The following is a 20,803-nucleotide window of genomic DNA, read 5'->3' on the forward strand; positions in this document are numbered from 1 at the left end:
ATTGATTGCTGCATTTCCTACAACAGTGACTACGCTTCAAAAATACTTATTTGACTGAAGCACTTTGGGACGTCCTGAGGTTGTGAAAAGTGCTATGTAAATGCAAGTTTGTGTGTATTAATCTAATGGTGTTGCTCAGCTGATCTTTGAACTGGAGAGTGTTATTTTAAACCCGTTCCAGGCGCAGTAAACAGATTCTCCTGATTTCAGGTGGCTCATATGACAAAAAGTGAGATGCATTTGCAGGACACTGCCTTCATCGGCCCAGGGCTCCTCTTCCTGGACCAATACTTCAACAGTTTTATAAATGAGTACTTGGTGCTCTGGATTGCTTTGGTAAGTAGAGAGCTGCAGAGGCAGTAACCTGTCTCACCTGTCCTGCCTCAACCTGTTTAATTTGTGTTACTTTCAGATGCTTCTAAATCTGGCCATCTGCTCAAATCATTAGCTGGGCAGTTTGTGAACAGATTTCTCCCAACAGTTGCACTTTTCTAACCTCCTGCTACCAAAAAGCAGGCAGGCATTTCCCAGTGTGGATATAAAACTGGCTCCATGATATTTTCTGACATGTATCCAAAAAATTATTACAAAGGATACAGAGGCACTGGAGAGGGTGCAAAAAAGATTTATTAGGTATAACCTCCGTTCTGGCATCATCTTATCAGGAAAGATTTAACAGGCTGGGGCTTTTTTCTCTAGAAAAGGGACTGAAGGGTGACCTGATAGAGGTCTTTAAGATTATGAAGGGGTTTGATATAGTCGTAGAGATGTTTCCACTTGTGGGGGAGACCAGAACTAGGGGCCATAAATATAAGGTAATTGGCAAAAGAACCAGAGGCGACGTGAGGGGGAAAAAATTTTCTGCAGCGAGTTATGATCTGGAATTCACTGCCCGAGAGGATGGTCAAAGCACGTTCAATAATAACTTTCAAAAGGGAATTGAATAAATATTTGAAGGGAAAAAATTTACAGGGCTATGTGGAAAAAGCAGGGGAGTGAATCATAGAATGGCCATCTCCCGTGCTGTATCATTCGGCCCATCGTGCCTGTGTCAGCTTTTTGGTAGAGCTGTCTAATTAGTCCCATTCCCCTGCTTTTTCCACGTAGCCCTGCAAATATTTTCCCTTCAAGTATTTATCCAATTCCCTTTTGAAAGTCACTACTGAATCTGCTTCCACCGCCCTTTCAGGCAGCGCATTCCAGATCATCACAACTCACTGCATAAAATTTTATTTCCTCATGTCGCCTCTGGCTCTTTTGCCAATCACCTTAAATCTGTGTCCTCTGGTTACTGATCCTTCTGCTGCTGGAAATAGTTTCTCCTTATTTACTCTTATCAAAACCGTTCATGATTTTGATCTCTTAACCTCCTGTTCTAAGGAGAACAATCCCAGCTTAGAACATAAGAAATAGGAGCAGGAGTAGGCCAATCGGCCCCTCGAGCCTGCTCCGCCATTCAATAAGATCATGGCTGATCTGATCCTAACCTCAAATCTAAATTCATGTCCAATTTCCTGCCCGCTCCCCATAACCCCGAATTCCCTTTACTTCTAGGAAACTGTCTATTTCTGTTTTAAATTTATTTAATGATGTAGCTTCCACAGCTTCCTGGGGCAGCAAATTCCACAGACCTACTACACTCTGAGTGAAGAAGTTTCTCCTCATCTCAGTTTTGAAAGAGCAGCCCCTTATTCTAAGAATATGCCCCCTAGTTCTAGTTTCACCCATCCTTGGGAACATCCTTACCGCATCCACCCGATCAAGCCCCTTCACAATCTTATATGTTTCAATAAGATCGCCTCTCATTCTTCTGAACTCCAATGAGTAGAGTCCCAATCTACTCAACCTCTCCTCAATATGTCCACCCCCTCATCCCCGGGATTAACCGAGTGAACCTTTTTTGTACTGCCTCGAGAGCAAGTATGTCTTTTCTTAAGTATGGACACCAAAACTGTATGCAGTATTCCAGGTGCGGTCTCACCAATACCTTATATAACTGCAGCAATACTTCCCTGTTTTTATATTCTATCCCCCTAGCAATAAAAGCCAACATTCCGTTGGCCTTCTTGATCACCTGCATACTAACTTTTTGATTTTCTTGCACTCGGACCCCCAGATCCCTTTGTACTGCAGTACTTTCCAGTTTCTCGCCATTAAGATAATAACTTGCTCTCTGATTTTTCCTGCCAAAGTGCATAACCTCACATTTTCCAATATTGTATTGCATCTGCCAAATCTCCGCCCACTCACCCAGCCTGTCCATATCCCCTTGTAGGTTTTTTATGTCCTCCTCACTCTCTACTTTCCCTCCCATCTTTGTATCATCTGCACACTTTGATATGTTACACTCGGTCCCCTCCTCCAAATCGTTAATATAGATTGTAAAGAGTTGGTGACCCAGCACCGACCCCTGCGGAACACCACTGGCTACTGGTTGCCAGTCCGAGAATGAACCATTTATCCCAACTCTCTGCTTCCTGTTCGATAACCAATCCTCCACCCATGCTAGAATATTACCCCCAATCCAGTGATTCTTTATCTTGAGCAATAATCTTTTATGTGGCTTCTCCAGTCTATCCACATAACTGAAGTCCCTCATCCCTGGTACTATTCTAGTAAATCTCCTCTGCACCCTCTCTAAGGCCTTGACCTCTTTCCTAAAGTGTGGTGCCCAGAATTGAACACAATACTCCAGCTGAGGCCTAACCGGTGTTTTGTAAAGGTTTAGCATAACTTCCTCGCTTTCGTACTCTATATGCCTCTATTAATCAAAAAGCATATGGGATCCTTGGCTTTAACAGCCTTCTTAACGTGTCCTGCCACCTTCAAAGATTTGTCTACATACACCCCCCGGTCTCTCTGTTCCTGCACTCCCTTTAAAATTGTACCATTTTGTTTATTTTGCCTCTCCTCATTCTTCCTACCAAAATGTATCACTTCACACTTCTCTGCGTTAAATTTCATCTGCCATGTGTCTGCCCATTCATCTGTTTGTGTCCTCTTGAAGTCTGTTACTATTCTCCTCATTGTTTACTACATTTCCAAGTTTCGTGTCGTCTGCAAACTTTGAAATTATACCCTCCTATTCCTAAGTCCAGGTCGTTAATTTATATCAAAAAGAGCAGTGGTCCTAATACTGACCCCTGGGGAACACCCCTGCCCTCCAGTCTGAAAAATAACCATTCACCACTCCTCTCTGCTGTCTGTCCCTTAGCCAATTTTGTATCCACGCTGCCACTGTCCTTTTTAATCCCATGGGCATTAATTTTACTAACAAGTCTATTATGTAGTACTTTATCAAATGCCTTTTGAAAGTCCATATATACATCAACCACCGCACTACCCTCATCAACCCTCCGTTACTTCATCAAAGAACTCAAACATGATTTTCCTTGAACAAATCCATGCTGACTTTCATTTATTAGCCCATTCTTTTCCCAAGTACCAATTAATTTTGCCCCGGATCATTGCCTCTAAACGTTTCCCCACCACCGATGTTAGGCTGACTGGTCTGTAATTGCTGGGTTTATCCCCCTTTTTTTGAACAGGGGTATAACATTTGCAATCCTCCAGTTCTCTGGCACAGCCCCCATAATCTAAGGAGGATTGGAAGATTGTGGCCAATTTCCACCCTTTCCTCAGTAACCTAGGATGCATCCCATCCAGACTGGGTGACTTTTCTACTTTGAGCACTGCCAACCTTTTAAGTACCTCCTTCTATTTTTATTCTATCCAATATCGCTATTACCTCGTCCTTTACTGTGACATTGGCAGCATCCTCTTTAGTGAAGACAGGAGTGGGACTAATTGAATAGCTCTTTCAAAGAGCAGGCACGATGGACCGAATGGTGGCCTCCTATGCTGTATCATTTTATAATTCTATATGATAGTTACTAATAAATCCAATAAAGAATTCAGGAGAAACTTCTTTACCCAGAGAGTGGTTGGAATGTGAAACTTGCTTTCACAAGGAGTAGTTGAGGCAAATAGCATTGATGCATTTAAGGGGAAGCTAAACAAACATGAGGGAGAAAGGAATAGAAGGGGATCGTGATAGGCTTAGATTGGGGGGGGGGGGGGGGGAGGGAGGGGACTCGTATGGAGCATAAACACAGGCATAGACTGGTCCGTTTCTGTGCTGTACATTGTGTAATTCTATGTATCTGTAGATATTATGACACTAACCGGATTCTTGATCCACAGCCACTCATAGGAACAGGAGGCGGCCATTCAGCCCTTCGAGCCTATTCCACATTCAGTTAGATCATGGCTGATCTATATCTTAACTCCATCGACCTGCCTTGGTTCCATAACCCTTATACCCTTATCCAACAAAAATCTATCAATCTCAGTTTTGACATTTTCAATTGACCCCTCACCTTCAGCTTTTTGGGGCAAGAGAGTTCCAGATTTCCACCACTCTTTGTGTGAATTAGTGCTTCCTGACATCACCTCTCCAATGAAAAGTGCGAGGAATTGTCACTAAGATTGAGACCATCCGTTCAGCTGCCTCTGCCACTTCCTTCCCCAGCTCACCAGGCCAAACCTCCGCTAAAGTTATTATCTATTCAGTCGTAGCCAGCGAATCACCTGCAATGGGGCTCTGGTGAAGAGAGGTGAGCTGGAATGGGCCGTGGGCCTGGTGAAGGGGGGAGGCACGATCAGAGAAGCTTGTAACAAAGGCAAAGTGGTTATAGTGGGAGATGTTAATTTTCACACAGACTGGGAGATGCAAAACAGCTCAAGTAATACAAGTAGTGAATATCTAGAATGTATCCAGGCCAGTTTTCTGAAACAATATGTTTTAGAAGCTACAAGTGAACAGGCCATACTAGACTTAGTAATGAGTAACGAGCCAGAATTAATAAATAATCTGACAGTAAGGGAGCACCTTGCAAACAATGACTAACATAGTATCATAGTCATAGTATGGTACAGCACAGAAGGAGGCCATTCGGCCCATCATGCCTGTGCTGGCTTTTTGAAAGAGCTGTCCAATTAGTCCCATTCCCCTGTTCCTTCCCCTTAGCCCTGTAAATTAATTCCCTTCAAGTGTTTATCCAATTTGCTTTTGAAAGTTATGATTGAACCTGCTTCCACCGCCCTTTCAGGCAGTGCGTTACAGATTATAACAAAAAAAAATGCTTCCTCATGTTGCCTTTGGTTCTTTTGCCAATCACCTTAAATCCTCTGGTTACCGACCCTTCTGCCACTGGAAACAGTTTCACCTTATTTACTCTGTCAAAACTGTTCATGATTTTGAAAATCTCTATCAAATCGCCTCTTAACTTTCTCTGCTCAAAGGAGAACAATCCCAACTTCTCCAGTCTCTCCACATAACTGAAGTCCCCCATCCCTGAGAGTTTGACATTAAGGTCGAGAAGGAGAAAGATCCCACACTAGCCAAGGTTTTAAACTGCAGTAAGGCTGACTTTGAAGGAACGAGACGTGAGCTGAACACGTTAAACTGGACTGAGCTGTTAACAGGTAAACCTACAGAAAAACAGTGGGAGGTATTCCAAGATGCATTTAGTACAATACATACCCCATAAGAGCAAACGTTCAGTTGTACAGTCGAGCAAACATGGTCAACGTGTGAGGTAAGACACCGTATAAAACTAAAGGGAGTAACTTACACAAATGGCAAGAAAAGTGGTGATCCAGAGGACTGGGAGAAATATAGAAAACAACAAAGGGACACAAAGAAAATATTCAAGCTGCAAAAAGGAATATGGAAAAAAACTTGCAAGTAATATAAAGGCTAATAAAAGTTTTTATGAATATATTAAGTAAGAGTGACTAACAAAGATGTGGGCCCATTAAAGACAGGTGCAGACGATACTGTAATGGACAAGAAGGTAATGGCAGATTTATTAAGCCAGTACTTTGTATCTGTTTTCATAAGAGGATGAGGATAAAATACCAGTGATGGATGAAAATAAATCAAGGAGGAATTTACTAGATTCAGTATAAGTAACAAAATGGTAATGGAGAAAATAATGGGACTTAAAATAGATAAATCTCCAGGGTATTAAAAGGAAGTAGATTAGGAAATTGCAAAAGCGATAGTTATGATCTTTCCAATCTCTCTTGATTTGGGAATTGTGTCATTAGAGTGGAAATTTTTTTTAACATCACTCCATTATAAGGCTGGGAGAGAAACTAAATAACTACAGGCCTGTCAGTTTAATGCTGGTTGTGGGGAAGCTACTAGGATCTGTCATTAGAGATAATGACTGAGCATGAACAAATATGAACTGATCAGACAGCCAGCATGGATTTAAGCGTAAGTCATGTGTGACTAATCTAGTTTAATTTTTTGGGGAGGTCACTGAGATAGACAAGAGAGAGTCTATGGATGTTGTCTATGTGGACTTCCAGAAGGCATTCAATAAGGTTCCATGCAAGAGATTATTGGCAAAAATGAAGGTAGCCTTTTTACTTGGTTTGGGAATTTGGGGGATAGACGGAGAGTAGGGATAAAGGGAATGTACTCCGATACATGGCATGTGACAAGTGGGTGATGTCCCTCATATATATTGACTTGGATGAAGGAATAGAGAATTGTATATCCAAATTTACAGATGACTCTCTTGTTAGGAGGGACAATAAATAGTGCAGATGGGAGCAGTAAGTTGCAAAGGGACATAGATTAAGGTTGTGGGCAAAACTGGCAAATGGAGTTCAGTGTGGGCAAGTGTGAGGTCATCCACTTTAGATCTAAAATAGAAATCAAAGTATTTTCTAAATGGTGAGAAACTAGGAACTGTGGAGGAGCAAGAGATATTTGGGAGTCCAAGTACACATCACTAAGAGCAGTGCACAGGTACAAAAATGAATCAAAAAGGTGAATGGAATGTTGGCCTTTATCTCTAGGGCTGGAATACAAATGGGAGGAAGTTATGTTCCAGCTGTACTGAGCTCTGGTCAGACCCCATCTGGAGAATGTGTTCAGTTCTGGGCACCGCACCTCAGGAAGGATATATGGACCTTAGAGGGGGTGCAGCGCAGATTCAGCAGAATGATACCAGGGCTAAAAGGGTTAAATTATGAGGATAGGTTGCATAGACTAGACTTGTATTCCCTTGAGTATAGAAGATTAAAGGGTGATCTAATTGAGGTGTTTAAAATGTTTAAAGGATTTGATAGGGTGGATGCAGGAAAAACTATCCCCTCTGGAAGGGGAATCCAGAACAAGGGGGAATAATTTTAAAATTAGAGCTAGACCATTTAGGAGGGAAATCAGGAAGCACTTTTCCACTCAAAAAGGTTAGTGGACATCTGGAACTCTCTTCCTCTCCCTCCCCCCCCCCCCCTCCCACACAACCTCCAAAAGGCTGTGGATGCCGGGGACAACTGGATCTTTTAAGACTGAGCTCGATAGATTTTTGTTGGGTAAGGGTATCGGGATATGGCGCTATGATAGGTAAATAGAGTTAAGGTGCAGATCAGCCATGATCTAATTGAATGGTGGAGCAGGCTGGAGAAGCTGAACAGTTTACTCCTGATCCTATGTCCTTGGTGGGGGGGTCTGGATCTGTGCCGTTAGCTGATGCTGTTTTGTGCAGATGTAGTTGTATCTCCCACAGGATCCGAGTGAGTAGTTTGACCAATGCTCATCTCTAATCCAAGAGCAGGCACTCCTGATTCTAGGGAGTTTGTTATTGGGAACATTCAAGCTGATGTGAAGGGGGGGCGGCATTTAGATTTTCCATTCCGGGGGCTTATGCTGCTTCCTGTGGTGGGATATTCCTCGGTGCTGCTTGTTCTCCGGGATTCCTCTGCACTGGGTGGACTCCATTCTTTATAAAAGTTTTGATTGCCTCGAGATTGTAGATGCAGCTTGAGATCGAGGGATTTCTCTCACCTTGGCATCAGACTGGAATGGTGGTGGCACAGATCTGTGTAGGGCTGCGTCCAGTGACTGAGGGGCACTGCACGCGTTTCCTCATTGACTCTTCTCCGCTTTGGTCCACAGGTCTGGTCTCTCATTGATCTAATCCGTTACTCTGTGGGTGTCTGCAATCAGATAGCCTCCCACCTTCACATTAACATCTTCAAAATCAGCTCCCTCTCCTCACCAGTGAACTCCCAGGAGCAGAACCATCACAAGTGACTTAACCACTCTGCTCGATTAGTGAAAACCCCAGGACACGATTGGAGGAATGTACATAGAGAGAAAAATATGGAAATGGGAGAAAAAGTGAACAAATTATTAACTTATGGTTCAATCATTGTGTGCACTTTTTTTTTGTTTTGTTTAAACCTCAGTTTCTGAATGAAGGCTAACACTCCTAAACTAGCAGACCATGGTGGGAAGGATTGTTTCGCTCCTGCGTGCACGTCTCTCTAACAGTGGCAGGTCGGGAAGCAACATATGCGTCTGCTCCGTATTGACCTGAACAAGAACACAGCGCACTGTCGCTTTCATGAGGTGCGTTCTGTCTTGTCTTGAGCCCTTTTGGTTTGATCGAGCTACTGACCATCCACGGGCCTGGTACAGCGCTCGAGGTTTGGGAGTGAGCTTAACAGAAGTTCCTGCAACTTAACCAGACGAGCCATATTGCAGGTGAGCATTGATGGGGAGGAGGGGGACGGGGGGAAAGGTGTTTCGTGCCAAGCTGGAACCTCACGGAGCAGTAGCTGTGAGGTGGGTGGGCTACGGGAACTACAAAACCTGGTCGTTTGGGCAATGCCCTTTAAAACCCAATGGGGTCTTTTTTTAAATTTCAAAAGGGGTGAGTGAAGCACTAGCACCTGTGGATTATAAAAGGTTTTGTAATGCACTGTTTGCAGTATATGTCCCGATTACACAGGAAAGCTGTTTGCGAGCTGTCTGAGATGCTGCTGTTAACTGTTCAGACTGTACAGGGGTGTGTAATTAAAGGGAAGGGCCTTGTTTGGGCTGGACTGGCACTTTAAGAAGCAGATTTTGGCGTGTTGCGTGTCCATTTTGCTTGCTGCGCTTTATTTGCTACACACTTCCATGTAAAGGAGTAAATAACCACAACCTTCTGTTAATTTTAACAAAAATAGTGCTTGGTTTCAAAAATCGTTGTATAGAGGACCTAGTGACCCATGCCCCATAGATTTGTCCCTTGAAGTTAAGCTCACACCTTCCTGACTAGTTTCCAAGCTTGTGCTGCCATTAATGGAATGAACCAGTAACATTCACTGAAGAACCTGCACTGAGCAGTTTTCACTTTGGGGAATTTGAATAAATCAAATTTTCTCCACTCGCCTTGAAATGAAGAGTATGTGTTTCCCTCTTGACCAATGCTCGTGGATGCACTGATTGTAGAATGCTTAATAGGGTTAAACACTGATATTACTGGAAACCTATGCAGTAACTGCAACTTGTGCCTAAAGCTTGTGGCTTTCTGCCAATGAGGAAATTAGCTGCTGAGCTGGAAGCTGTGAGCTGTAGTGTCTAACCTGGCCATATATACCTGCTTATCACCAGTCTTGTAGGACCATCCTTCACATCACTGTGCTGCAATGAAGGGCTCCTTTCTGCGTGTAGGTAATGAGTCAGTACTCTTGTATTAAAAAGTGACCTGCACAACGTTGAGATTGCAGTTGACCTTCTGCGTTGCAGAGAATGTTTTATCTGTCTGACTTTGTGCCTGTCGGCCTTTACCTCACAGATGGATGTAATCAAACTGAAGTGTTCAACTGTCTGGTTAATGGCAATTGTGCAGATACTAATGCCTTGCATCTGAGAGTTACTGTGCTCTCTGATACATGCTGCTCTGGTATGGAGATGAGGGACCACGATCCGATGCTAAAACCTGCAGAGTGTGTCTTCAGGGACAGCACAAGCTTTTCCAGTCAGAAATAGACACACTGGTAGCTGCTGAAAAGGCTTCAAATATCGAAGTGGCGAGAGCTTCAGACAGGAAACATTGCTTCTCATTTTCAGTAAACACCCCACAACATGCAGCCCGCACTACCTGACACTGTTAACTTAGGGTTTGTTCAACTCTAGAGTACTTCCCACTTATTTGGTTAATGAAGTGTGATCCGTTCCTGTGTCTGGGATGGATTTGTGCTGTTGTACGCTGGCACATTGCTGCCTTGAGGTGCACTCCTTTTGGCTGTGTCAGTCTTGTGAAAGATGACGACTTGCAGAAAAGCAGAACCCCACACGAAAAATCTGCTGCTGTAACGAGAGATCCTATAGTTCTAACTCTTGGTGCACAGCAAATGTATTTTTTCAGTGGCATCAGTCAAAGCTCCCAATCTTTTGTCATCGTAGCTTGGTGCTAAAATTTACAGATCTGGGGAACTAATGGGAGAAACAGTGGGCCAGTCCCTGTACCAGCACAAATCTTTGCCTGTAGTCCTATAGCATAGAGGACCAGTGCTATAAAGTTAACCCGTCCCTGTGTACAAGCTGCTTGTGTTCATTAGGAGCTGTGCCATATACTTGCTCTTATGTTTTTGATAAGGAAATGCCATGTAAGGAAAACTGGCAATGGGTAGAATCAAAGGTACATTGCATCTCTGGGCTAAACATGTCAATTTTGTTACTAATATTTCTTTTGATACCAGGGAGCCTTGGCTTAGTTGGAAAATGATGCAAACTCTTATCAGGCACTAACTCTGTGGAGAACACAGGCTTGTTCTTCATCTGCTTTCCCTTGTGAAGTTCGATCCATGAGGGTTTCAGCTTTGCCAGTAAAGACCTCTGGGTTCAAAACAACGGGTGGCTAATTTTTCTTGCATATGTGATTATTTTGATAAACATGCATTTACAAAGCATATACTGCTCCCAGTATTGTGAATAGCACAGGGCTGTGGCTGAGAGGAATGGGGATGGGATGTGCACTATAGTCATGTATGCAGTGGGTCCTGAGCTTTTGAAGTGATTTTAAAGGACAGTAAATGACTTCAGCATCTTTGGCCTTTAAGAATTTCTGTTACGTGAATTGATATCTTGCATTGTAGTAAGGGGTGTTGGGCACACACTAAGCCAGTTATCTGTTAAAAATGCCTGAAATCACTACTGTCCATGGCATCAGCACTCTTTACACTGGGATGTCACCTTGCAATAACATTGAAGAGTTGCCACACAAGTATTATGACTGGATTCCTGACAGTATTTTATAAACCCTTTGTGTAAAGTGCAGGGCTGTCCTGTATTTTTTCAAATATATCTGGTGGTGGGTGGGGGAGATCTTTGTCTCCATTTCTGAATCTCTGGGTCACTGCTTGTGTATTATGTAATTTGAGTACAACACAAAAGGGTTCACTTTGTTTGATTAGTTCATGGTGAGGCTGCACTCCTCACATCACAAACCCAGCCACAGCCCCATCTCTCACCACATTTCCAAATGCCAGATATGATTTTAAAAAATGAACCAAAGCATTTCTCTCACCCCTTTTCTTGGGCTCAACTGTTTCTGCATAAGGTGTTGTAACAGGAATAATTTGATAAATGGAGCAGGAATAATCCAATGAGATGTTGTATAACAGGCCCTCTAAACTACCAGCCCCATTCACTTGGAGCAACTGGATATAATGGAAATTTCATCCATTTTTTTTTGCACAAATCTTGTTTGAACATACAGATGGTTCTCACTTCTTTTTGCCTTCTAGTGTAACTGATGAGCCTCTTGATTTTATTCTTCATGCTTAATTGTAATTTTCTGTTCTTTTTAAATAAAAAAAATTCTAAGTGCTGGTGTAAATAAAGATTGCTTTATTCATGATAAGTGTGTATGTTGTGGTCAAATTCTGTTCATTATTTAATGTACACCCAATCCATTTGCTAATGTGAAATCTCTTGCTGCTCCCTAACACAGCTCCTTTGCCTCTGACCTCTTCTCATACTCCACTATGGGCAGGAGTGTCTTCGGTACCAAAAATGAGCATGAATGTTGTAAAAATCCAATGGAAACGTGCCCCTTATGTGTAGTGGTCTAGATGTGATTCCAGTCCCACACTACATGGGTAACTCAATGCCCTCTGCAACTAGAGATGGGCAATAAATGTGGCCATACCTGTGTTGCCTACATATCAAGAATTAAAACAACCTTTTCACTGTTACCCATTCACACTGCCTGCCAGTGATGTAGCTTTAGGTTGTTTGCTTCCTAAAAACTGAAATGAGATTTCCTTCACAAAATAACCTGGAGAGCCAGGCCCCCATGTGCACAATGAACCCTTGTACTGGTAACCAGGAGAGCTGGGATATGCCTTTACATTCAGTGCTGATCATGGCAAGTGCCTAGCATCATACTGATAAAATAGGAACTGTCTTCATTGCGATTGTGCCCCTTGATATCCATTCTGATCAGGTCATCCCCAGCTCAGATTGACTTTCTATTTAGATGGATGATGGAGAAAGTATTTTGACAAGACTGTCACTTTCAGAACCATATGATGACTGCATTGCTCATTACCACCACCACCAGGAATATTCTTGGAGCTTCAGAGCTAGGCAGAAGCTGTGTGTATATGTATATTAAGGCTGAAATTAGTGACAGCAGAGAAGTCCATAAGAAATTCCAGGTGCAATTATCTTTCTGTACAGAACTGTGCACTATAATGCATATGCAGGGGAGGGTTTAGAATTGCAAACAAAAGCAGCAGAATTAAATTAGTGAGTTTGTTTTATTCTGGTTAACAACTTCAACACAATGAGCGAGCACCGAAGAGCTTAATCTTTACTGCTACAATAACACAAAGGCAGTTTTAAAACCAACCAGCATTTTAAAATCTCAACTATAAACTGAGTTGTTTGCTGCTGCAACAACAAAATAATCAGTTGTTTAATAGAATGGCGGCAGAGTTTCTGTCCACTGAATGACATCACATTAGCATGGATTGTAGAGACTTCCGCACCGTGGCCATCTCCTGCTGTTGCTGCACGTTGGAGCAGAGAGAGTGAGAGTGCACATTACAATCGACAAGAATTCAAACTCTGTCTAAAAGATTCTAAACTACATTACCCATAAAAGGATTTCCCTCACTGCTTGTACACATCCCTGACCCTTTATATTAACTATTTAGATTAGCTGCCTGGGTGTTGGAAGTGTAACTCTCCCTCACGTTTATTGTGAATGATGTCGTTTAGCCCCTTGTAAATCAGCAGCAGCTGCAGGGTTTACCATTCTGTGTGTACAGACTGCTTGTGATAATTTGGCCATCCTGCTGCTGTAACCCAACGAGATGTCACGACATGACAGCTGGGAATTACCACATATGTACACCATGTTCTGACCTACATGATGGAGTTTTCAATTCATTCTAATTTTTATCCAATGAACTGGAAGAAATCAGTCAGCCGTAAGTGTGATAAATTTGCCTGACTAATTTTGACAGTTTAAAGGAAGTGTTGTATGTTGTAGCTTGCTTACATGCCGGTGCAGAAAGCGAGCCGATTGAGCAGGCAGTGTCGCCTGCCTGCGCTGTATCTTAGTGGTAAATCCAAATTTTCAGGACATACCATATTGAATGATCTCTTTTAAGGAGATTTCCTGATGCAAGACTGGAACCATTTGGCACAAAATGCCATGGACGTATTAAGACATTTCTCTACCCTTGCTTTTATTGGGGAAAAGTGGAGGGGGGGGGTGGTGGGTAGTGTTTAAACCAAATAAAACATCTATCAATAGGGGAAGCAATTGGGAACACCGCGTGATCCAGCATCCAATTGGGACCACCGCGTGATCCAGCATCCAATTGGGACCACCGCGTGACCCAGTATCCAATATTTATGAACAATGCGTGATCCAGTATCCAATTGGGAACACCCCATGATTGCCAGGATAGATCCCTGTTGAAGAATAAAAACTTAACATTTTTTAAAAAAATACTGGAAATATGCAGCAGTACATCAGCACCCGAAGAGAAAGAGGCACGTAAATGGTTCAGGCAGAGGTCCTTCTGACAAATATTATTATAGCACCTGCTGCTTTGATATCAGGTTTGCAATTTTTCCCCAGAGAAGTTTGCTATTGAATAGGATCAACCATCACGATTCGTTCTTTGGCACATCACAAGAGGATTACTGTGTTCTCATTTGGAGCCATGATGTGGAGATGCCGGTGATGGACTGGGGATGACAAATGTAAGGAATCTTACAACACCAGGTTATAGTCCAACTGTTTTATTTGAAAATCACAAGCTTTCGGAGGCTTTCTCCTGTCGCTCACCTGACGAAGGAGAAAGCCTCCGAAAGCTTGTGATTTTCAAATAAAACAGTTGGACTATAACCTGGTGTTGTAAGATTCCTTACATTTCTCATTTGGAAACCAAGTAGGGCACTTCTCATGTATAAATGTAATGTAGTGTCACACACCAGCAGTGGTTCCTTGCACGGGTACACGTCCTACCCACACTGGTACACGTCCTACCCACACTGGTACACGTCCTACCCACACACGGGTACACGTCCTACCCACACGGGTACACGTCCTACCCACACGGGTACACGTCCTACCCACGCACGGGTACACGTCCTACCCACGCACGGGTACACGTCCTACCCACGCACGGGTACACGTCCTACCCACGCACGGGTACACGTCCTACCCACGCACGGGTACACGTCCTACCCACGCACGGGTACACGTCCTACCCACGCACGGGTACACGTCCTACCCACGCACGGGTACACGTCCTACCCACGCACAGACCGCTGGGGAAAACTGCAGTGAGCTAAGGCTCTGCACACACTTTCATTTGTTTTCCATAGGGAAATTGGGCAGATTGAGCTATATAAAAAGGTGTGCACTGAACAATCTGAATACAGCCACCTCACTTTTAAAATCAAAGAATATTACAATTTTACTTACAGTATCCATTAAAATCCTTTTCTGAAAGAGGGCCATCTCCTTGCGTAGCTCAATCTGTACAGCCGACTGCTGCTCTGTGTGGCTCTTCTCCAGTTCCTCTAAATTCTAAGAGTAACATTAAGAGCATCAAAATTCATCTGCACATTTATTCGTGATATGGCACAACTTCAGAATAATCAATAATGCAGTGCACGCAGGCCGGACAACACCCACAGGCCAACAGCTGACAGTCCATATTGACTGGAAACTTCATGAATTTATATATCAGCAGTTACCCAATCCGTTAGGAAATATCTGCAAGGTGCACTGACAGCCCAGCAGTAATCTATTCTGGGACTTTCAACATTATCACCGCAGCTCCTCTCATCCCTATGTGGAAGGGGAATTGTTTGCAATGTTAGCATGCTCAAAATAACACCATTTACTGAAGCGGAGCGGTATGTTATCATGCAGAACTGTATACGTTACATTTCTAACCTGGTACAATCGGGAAGTAAATTTACTTGGCTGCATATTCTTCATCTATATGCTGCCCCTCAGCGACAGTAGTGATAAGCATGGGTCAGCTCTCACATTTATGCCAACTTTACCTCCCCACCACCAGTTATGATTTCACGACTGTGGCTGTGCAGTCTGACTGCCTGTCAGACATCAAGATGTGGATGAGCCGCACCTACTGCGGCTTTAGGCTAGCAAGACCAAAGACCAAAGCCCCCCGCTTGGTCCCACCAGAAACTTCACACCCGTGTCTGACTGCATTCCCCTTCCTCGATGCCTGCTCAAACTCAACCCCATACCATGCAACCTCGTCCCCCGACACCCCTGTCCCACGCTTTTTAGCACCTTATGGCTAAACTTTTCCATTGCCCTTCTGAACAGACACCAAATGATTCAGAACTCTGTCTCCTACGTCCTATCCCGCACAAAGTCCTCTTCACTGATCAGCTCAATGTAGCTGACCTTCAATGGCTCAGTGACCTTTATGCTCCCCCCCCACCGCTCTTCCAGTTCTAGTTTATTGTCCGGTCCCCTCTCTATATATTCTACCATTAGCAATATCAACAGCCATCTTGCCCCACACTCTATGCACCCCGCTTCAGCCCTCCTCACCACGCATCTGACTCTGCCTTCAACCTCCTCCCCTAATTCTCTTACTTGGCCTAACCAACTGTGAATACTTGGGAACATTTTGCTAATTTAAAGGCACTATATAAAGAAGTGTCGACCATACACAATCTGCGAACAATCAGCAAGATGATAACTATAGTAGTTTCAGGCCATCCAAATGGATCCAATGATACAGACCAGGAAAATCCCAAGTTCATTCCTGGTTTGCATTGAGCTCTCTTATCTCAGTTGAGGCCTCAAATGTGACAGTGGCCACTTGGGTGAAGGTCCAGAGGGGAACTGGCACCCACGAAATCATACCCCACACACGGGGGGGTGGGAAAGAGAATAGACAAGCAAAAAATTAAAATTTTCAACTAAAGATAAAGGAGATAGATTCTTTGTTGAGGTGAGGGCAACATATTTTGTTACAGAGTTTGATGCAGCATTATAAAAAAAGTGTTTTGGCAAACAATCCTTGGTCACCAACCCTTTTCAAGATTTACCTTCAGGAACTGGTCAAACAGCTGCTTGATGCTCTTCAATCTTTGTCCCTGGACCACTCTCATCTGCTGGAAAAGCTTCTGTTGCTGCCTAAACATGTTCTGCAGAAGAAACAAATGGAAATAGGCCAGTTTTTGCAGGTTATCTCCCTTCAACGGTCCCCTACCTTTCTTTCCAGGTAGTGTCACACACCCAGTTCTGGGGCTCCCTTCAGTGACACACCCAGTTCTGGGGCTCCCTTCAGTGACACACCCAGTTCTGGGGCTCCCTTCAGTGACACACCCAGTTCTGGGGCTCCCTTCAGTGACACACCTAGTTCTGGGGCTCCCTTCAGTGACACACCCAGTTCTGGGGCTCCCTTCAGTGACACACCCAGTTCTGGGGCTCCCTTCAGTGACACACCCAGTTCTGGGGCTCCCTTCAGTGACACACCCAGTTCTGGGGCTCCCTTCAGTGACACACCCTGGCCAAATCCTCCTCTGCAGAGGATGGAAAACTGTCTTTTTTAATCCCAGACCCACGAGTGGGGCAGTAATGCTCAAATGGAGCTTCTGCTGCTAATCCCAGAATCTCACGTATGCTTCAATGATAACCTCATTTACTTTATAAAAAGATTTTTGCCTGAAAAGAGAAGGTCAGGCAACACTGTAGATCAGGGGAAAGCCGAGATGCAGAGCCACATAAAAGAATAGCAGCGTAAAGCTACCCTCTTGGGTCGATGCTGAGGCTTTGGCCACCTGTACAAATCCAGTCATCTGCTGCAAAGTGAATTTTCTGACATTGGACACAAAACCAGTACACGGATCTCTTGAGAAAGGCTCCTTAGCCTACACTTTCCCCAGGAAGGCTGGAATCGGTGAGCAGTGGGCCTGTTTGACCACTGCTTCAGGAACCCAGGACACTGCCTTGGTTTAAGCTGCACCGACGGAGAAGATGCAATTACCTGGGAATCGATTATCCAGCCCAGCTAACGTTGGCTCACTCCAGCCAAGCGGGTGGGCGCAGCCTTGCTGACAGATGCTGAAGAAGGATTATGGGGCTTCCTCCCCAGGCCACTCGACCGATGCATCTGCTGGGAGCACTCCCTATTCACACTAGATTCTCATTTTGATTCGAGGATTGAAGTGGGTCTGGCAAAGCAACTTTAGACACTACTTCACACATCACTGCAAAGTAATTGCCTTCATGTAGTGGTATGAGTGTCATATGAGCAATAGTCCCCGAAGATGGCACCAACACCTCAAACAGCCTGCATCCGCATCATTTCTCCCCACTGCCAACCTGGGCTTATTCCTATGCTACATGGAGGACACTGAATGAAGAAACTAGGGAACGGCTTTGTTAGAAAGTGGAGTTAAATTATAAAAGCTGCATTAGGTCCATCTTAAAGAAGTTAACTACCATGCATAGTTGTAATTACTGAATGCTACTTTTCATTGTTCTTATTGTCACGATAAGCAGACGTTTAATTCAGTCCTAAGTAACATCCTGAAGAAGTCTTGTATATATACAGATCGGCAGGTTAAACAGAAGATAATATAATAATGTACAAGACAATGTCTAGACACTTACTTCTATCTTCTCTTCTTGGTCCTTGGCCTTTTGAATATCTTTCTCCCATTGCTGGAAGATTCCAGTAAACTGCTTACAGTAATCATCAGTCAGCTTTTGCCTGTACAAATAAGTTGATACATGGTAGAGCAAAAAGTGATAGGACTTCATGGTCAATGCTCCAGGTGGCTACTCAGTGACCCATCCTGGAAACAGCATCCATAACCACTGACACAACTCTCTGACACCTCATACATGAGGAATGGCCACTAGGCCAGGGTACTTAAGTAAGAATCAGCACCTTGAGGAGAAGGAGGGCAGAAAAAAAGTCAAGAGAACAAGCACAAAATTAATGAATCTCAATCAGGACCAGAGCTTTAAAACAACATGCTGTGCTGAGCAGTTGATATGTGGAATAGACTACCCTTGGAACTAACTCACGGGCACTGCTGGATCCTTTCAAAAGGATTTCGGACAGATCGTATACTTTTATTGTTTTGGAACCTTTTTAAAGTACTGCTGATTGCATTGAGATCTGGTGGATATTAGGATTCGGGCTACTTCCCAATATTTTGTACTCCTGCTCAATATAAGATCCATAAGGAACCAAGCTCTTCTTACAACCAAAGTATCTCAGGCAGTCGGCCTTCAGGCTGACAATGAACCCTCTTGCGTACTCCCGATCGACATCGATGGAAAACCACACACTGGCAGACCATATAGTTCAGGCTAAAACTAATAGGTTTTTATTAAGACAGAAATAACACAAATTGATCAAGCAGCAGAATGATATATTTATTTATGGAACACTTGATTTCTCAGCAGTACTTTAAAAAGATTCCAAAACAATAAAAATCCCAACTCTTGCAGTATTCTGCAGTAACCTCTGTAAGCTGGACACATCCTTGATCAAAAGCTTTTATGCAAGGAGGACACTTCACTGTATGTCAAGAAGGGAACTTGAGAACCTAGAATGCCCACCTAATTAATACCAGTCTCTTCCTTTTTGAAGTCAAGCTGGCATAAAGAGAAGATAAATGAGATCCCTGTACAATTTATCAAAACAAAAATCTAGAATGTAAAGATTATTATGATCCGAAACAGGACAGATTGGTCCATTTTGAAGCTGTTCCTGTGAGTGAAATCCTTGCTTCCAGGCTACTCAGAATAGTAATTTCTTAATTATTATGTTTGAGTCCCCATTGCTGTACCTGGAAGGAACTGAAAAAAAAGTGCAATAGGCTTCTCTGAAAAAGCTTTAAGCGGAGCAGTCAGCCAGGTTCATCAAGGCACTCTGTTTCTGCTACCGTTTGTTAAGAACGTAAGAGAGATAGGTATAAGGAAAGGGCATTTAGCTCATCCCTCTAAGTATCCTAACTCTCTCTTTACATCGTCTTTCCTGGTATGGTAACTAACAATTCGCACAATTCTCTAAATGTGGTCTGATCCGTACACTGAGAAGCTTTGCCTAACTGCTTTTTTTCCACTGTTTTGGCGACATCTCCTAATATTGTATTAGCTTAGTCACATTCCCAGAGCATTGAAAAGGATATTTATTTATGATGTATACATTTTTATATCTAATAGTGTGTATATATATATATATATATATATCACTTTCACTTTCTCAGTGTTATATTTCATTTGCCGTTTGTCTACCCAATTCCATAATCAATCTAAAACCTTTTTCAAATCTTTAACTGCATCCTTTGTCTCTATTGCTCTCCCTAATTTAGTGTCATCGGTAAATTTGACAAGCTTACAGTTAGTTTTTGAATCCAAGGTCATTTGTGAAGATGAGAAAGAATAAGGACCAGAGATCTGTTTTGTTTCAAATCATAAAAGGCTTTTAACATTCCTTTATGGGAATTCACAGTCTGAGGAACTGTGGGAAGTTTAAAATATCACCATTACTTTCAGAGAAACTTTCCAGAAGGGTTGTTTCTCTGTGCTGGAGGAAATAGATGCTGTGATTAAAGTATCAGCCCGACCCTGATCAGGTAGATCACTTAACTAGTATTACAGGCAGAAAGGTTATCACTCCATCAGAGTTACTGTGTTTCACAAGGGTAAACTGTGTCAGGAAAATTGTCAGGCAGTTTCTGTGCCTTTAAACATTATTTTGGTTGACAGTGTTTAATTGGGAAAGATACTTCCTTTTTTAAGAAACAAAATCTTCCTTTGTCCCAGTTCAAAGCAAACAGGAGTAATCATTGAGGCCAAGTGTCGTGGTTTCTTAGTGAATCTCCACTTTGACAGGCAGTCCTCAAGTGGGAGTTATGGAACACACCATGACTATCCAATTTCATGTATAAACATCATCATCACAAATGTTGGTCCAAAGTGTACTTGCAAGACCCAGAGTTTAGAGATCCTTTATTGTTTTGAGGCAAATTCTGCATATAAGTGAGAAACATTGAGATTTTTCTATCTGCTGCTATTTTCACTTGTGCTCCTGCTAATGTTATTCATTTTAAGGTTGATTTGCAGCTGTCACCTGGGATATATGGCCTGTCAGTGTGGTATTTGTCAGTCAGAGAGACCTGGAGTTACAGTTCCAGAGTACAGACAGTAACTGGCACACTGCCTCTGCCATTACTGGAATCAGTCCATTGTGTTGGGCATGAGAAGAACTATCTGGAGATGCACCCAAATTGTAGCAGTTACATCAAATATTAGTGGGTTGTATGGTAGATATCTTTATTTGAACTGGTCTTGTGCACTTAATCTTTCAATCAGTGTTATTTTACTGAGTGGTCCCAGCAGCCAGCCTTGGTGAATCCCATAAGTTTACTTTGGGTTGTCAGCGGCAAAAGAACCAGAAAAAACAACTTGCA

General features: G+C 43.1%; 2 protein-coding genes across 2 annotated transcripts in view; one reads left to right on the top strand and one right to left on the bottom strand.

The window, feature by feature from the left end:
• The window catches only part of LOC137313776 (choline/ethanolaminephosphotransferase 1-like), a 41,720-nt gene extending 30,003 nt beyond the window's left edge, over window positions 1–11,717 (top strand). The window contains exons 5-6 of the mRNA XM_067979568.1: window positions 211–336; window positions 7,979–11,717. Coding sequence (XP_067835669.1) covers window positions 211–336; window positions 7,979–8,116 — 264 coding nt within the window. The 3' untranslated portion in view covers window positions 8,117–11,717. The remainder of the gene's footprint in view (window positions 1–210; window positions 337–7,978) is intronic.
• Window positions 11,718–12,652: 935 nt separating this feature from the next.
• Window positions 12,653–20,803, bottom strand: part of LOC137313775 (synaptonemal complex protein 3-like) — a 33,882-nt gene continuing 25,731 nt past the window's right edge. Inside the window, exons 5-8 of the mRNA XM_067979567.1 lie at window positions 17,988–18,087; window positions 16,418–16,516; window positions 14,805–14,909; window positions 12,653–12,870 (exon numbers count right to left, since the gene is read on the bottom strand). Of these exons, the coding sequence (XP_067835668.1) occupies window positions 12,817–12,870; window positions 14,805–14,909; window positions 16,418–16,516; window positions 17,988–18,087 (358 nt within the window). The 3' untranslated portion in view covers window positions 12,653–12,816. The remainder of the gene's footprint in view (window positions 12,871–14,804; window positions 14,910–16,417; window positions 16,517–17,987; window positions 18,088–20,803) is intronic.

Source organism: Heptranchias perlo, unplaced genomic scaffold, assembly GCF_035084215.1.
Source record: "Heptranchias perlo isolate sHepPer1 unplaced genomic scaffold, sHepPer1.hap1 HAP1_SCAFFOLD_481, whole genome shotgun sequence".
NCBI lineage: Eukaryota > Metazoa > Chordata > Chondrichthyes > Hexanchiformes > Hexanchidae > Heptranchias > Heptranchias perlo.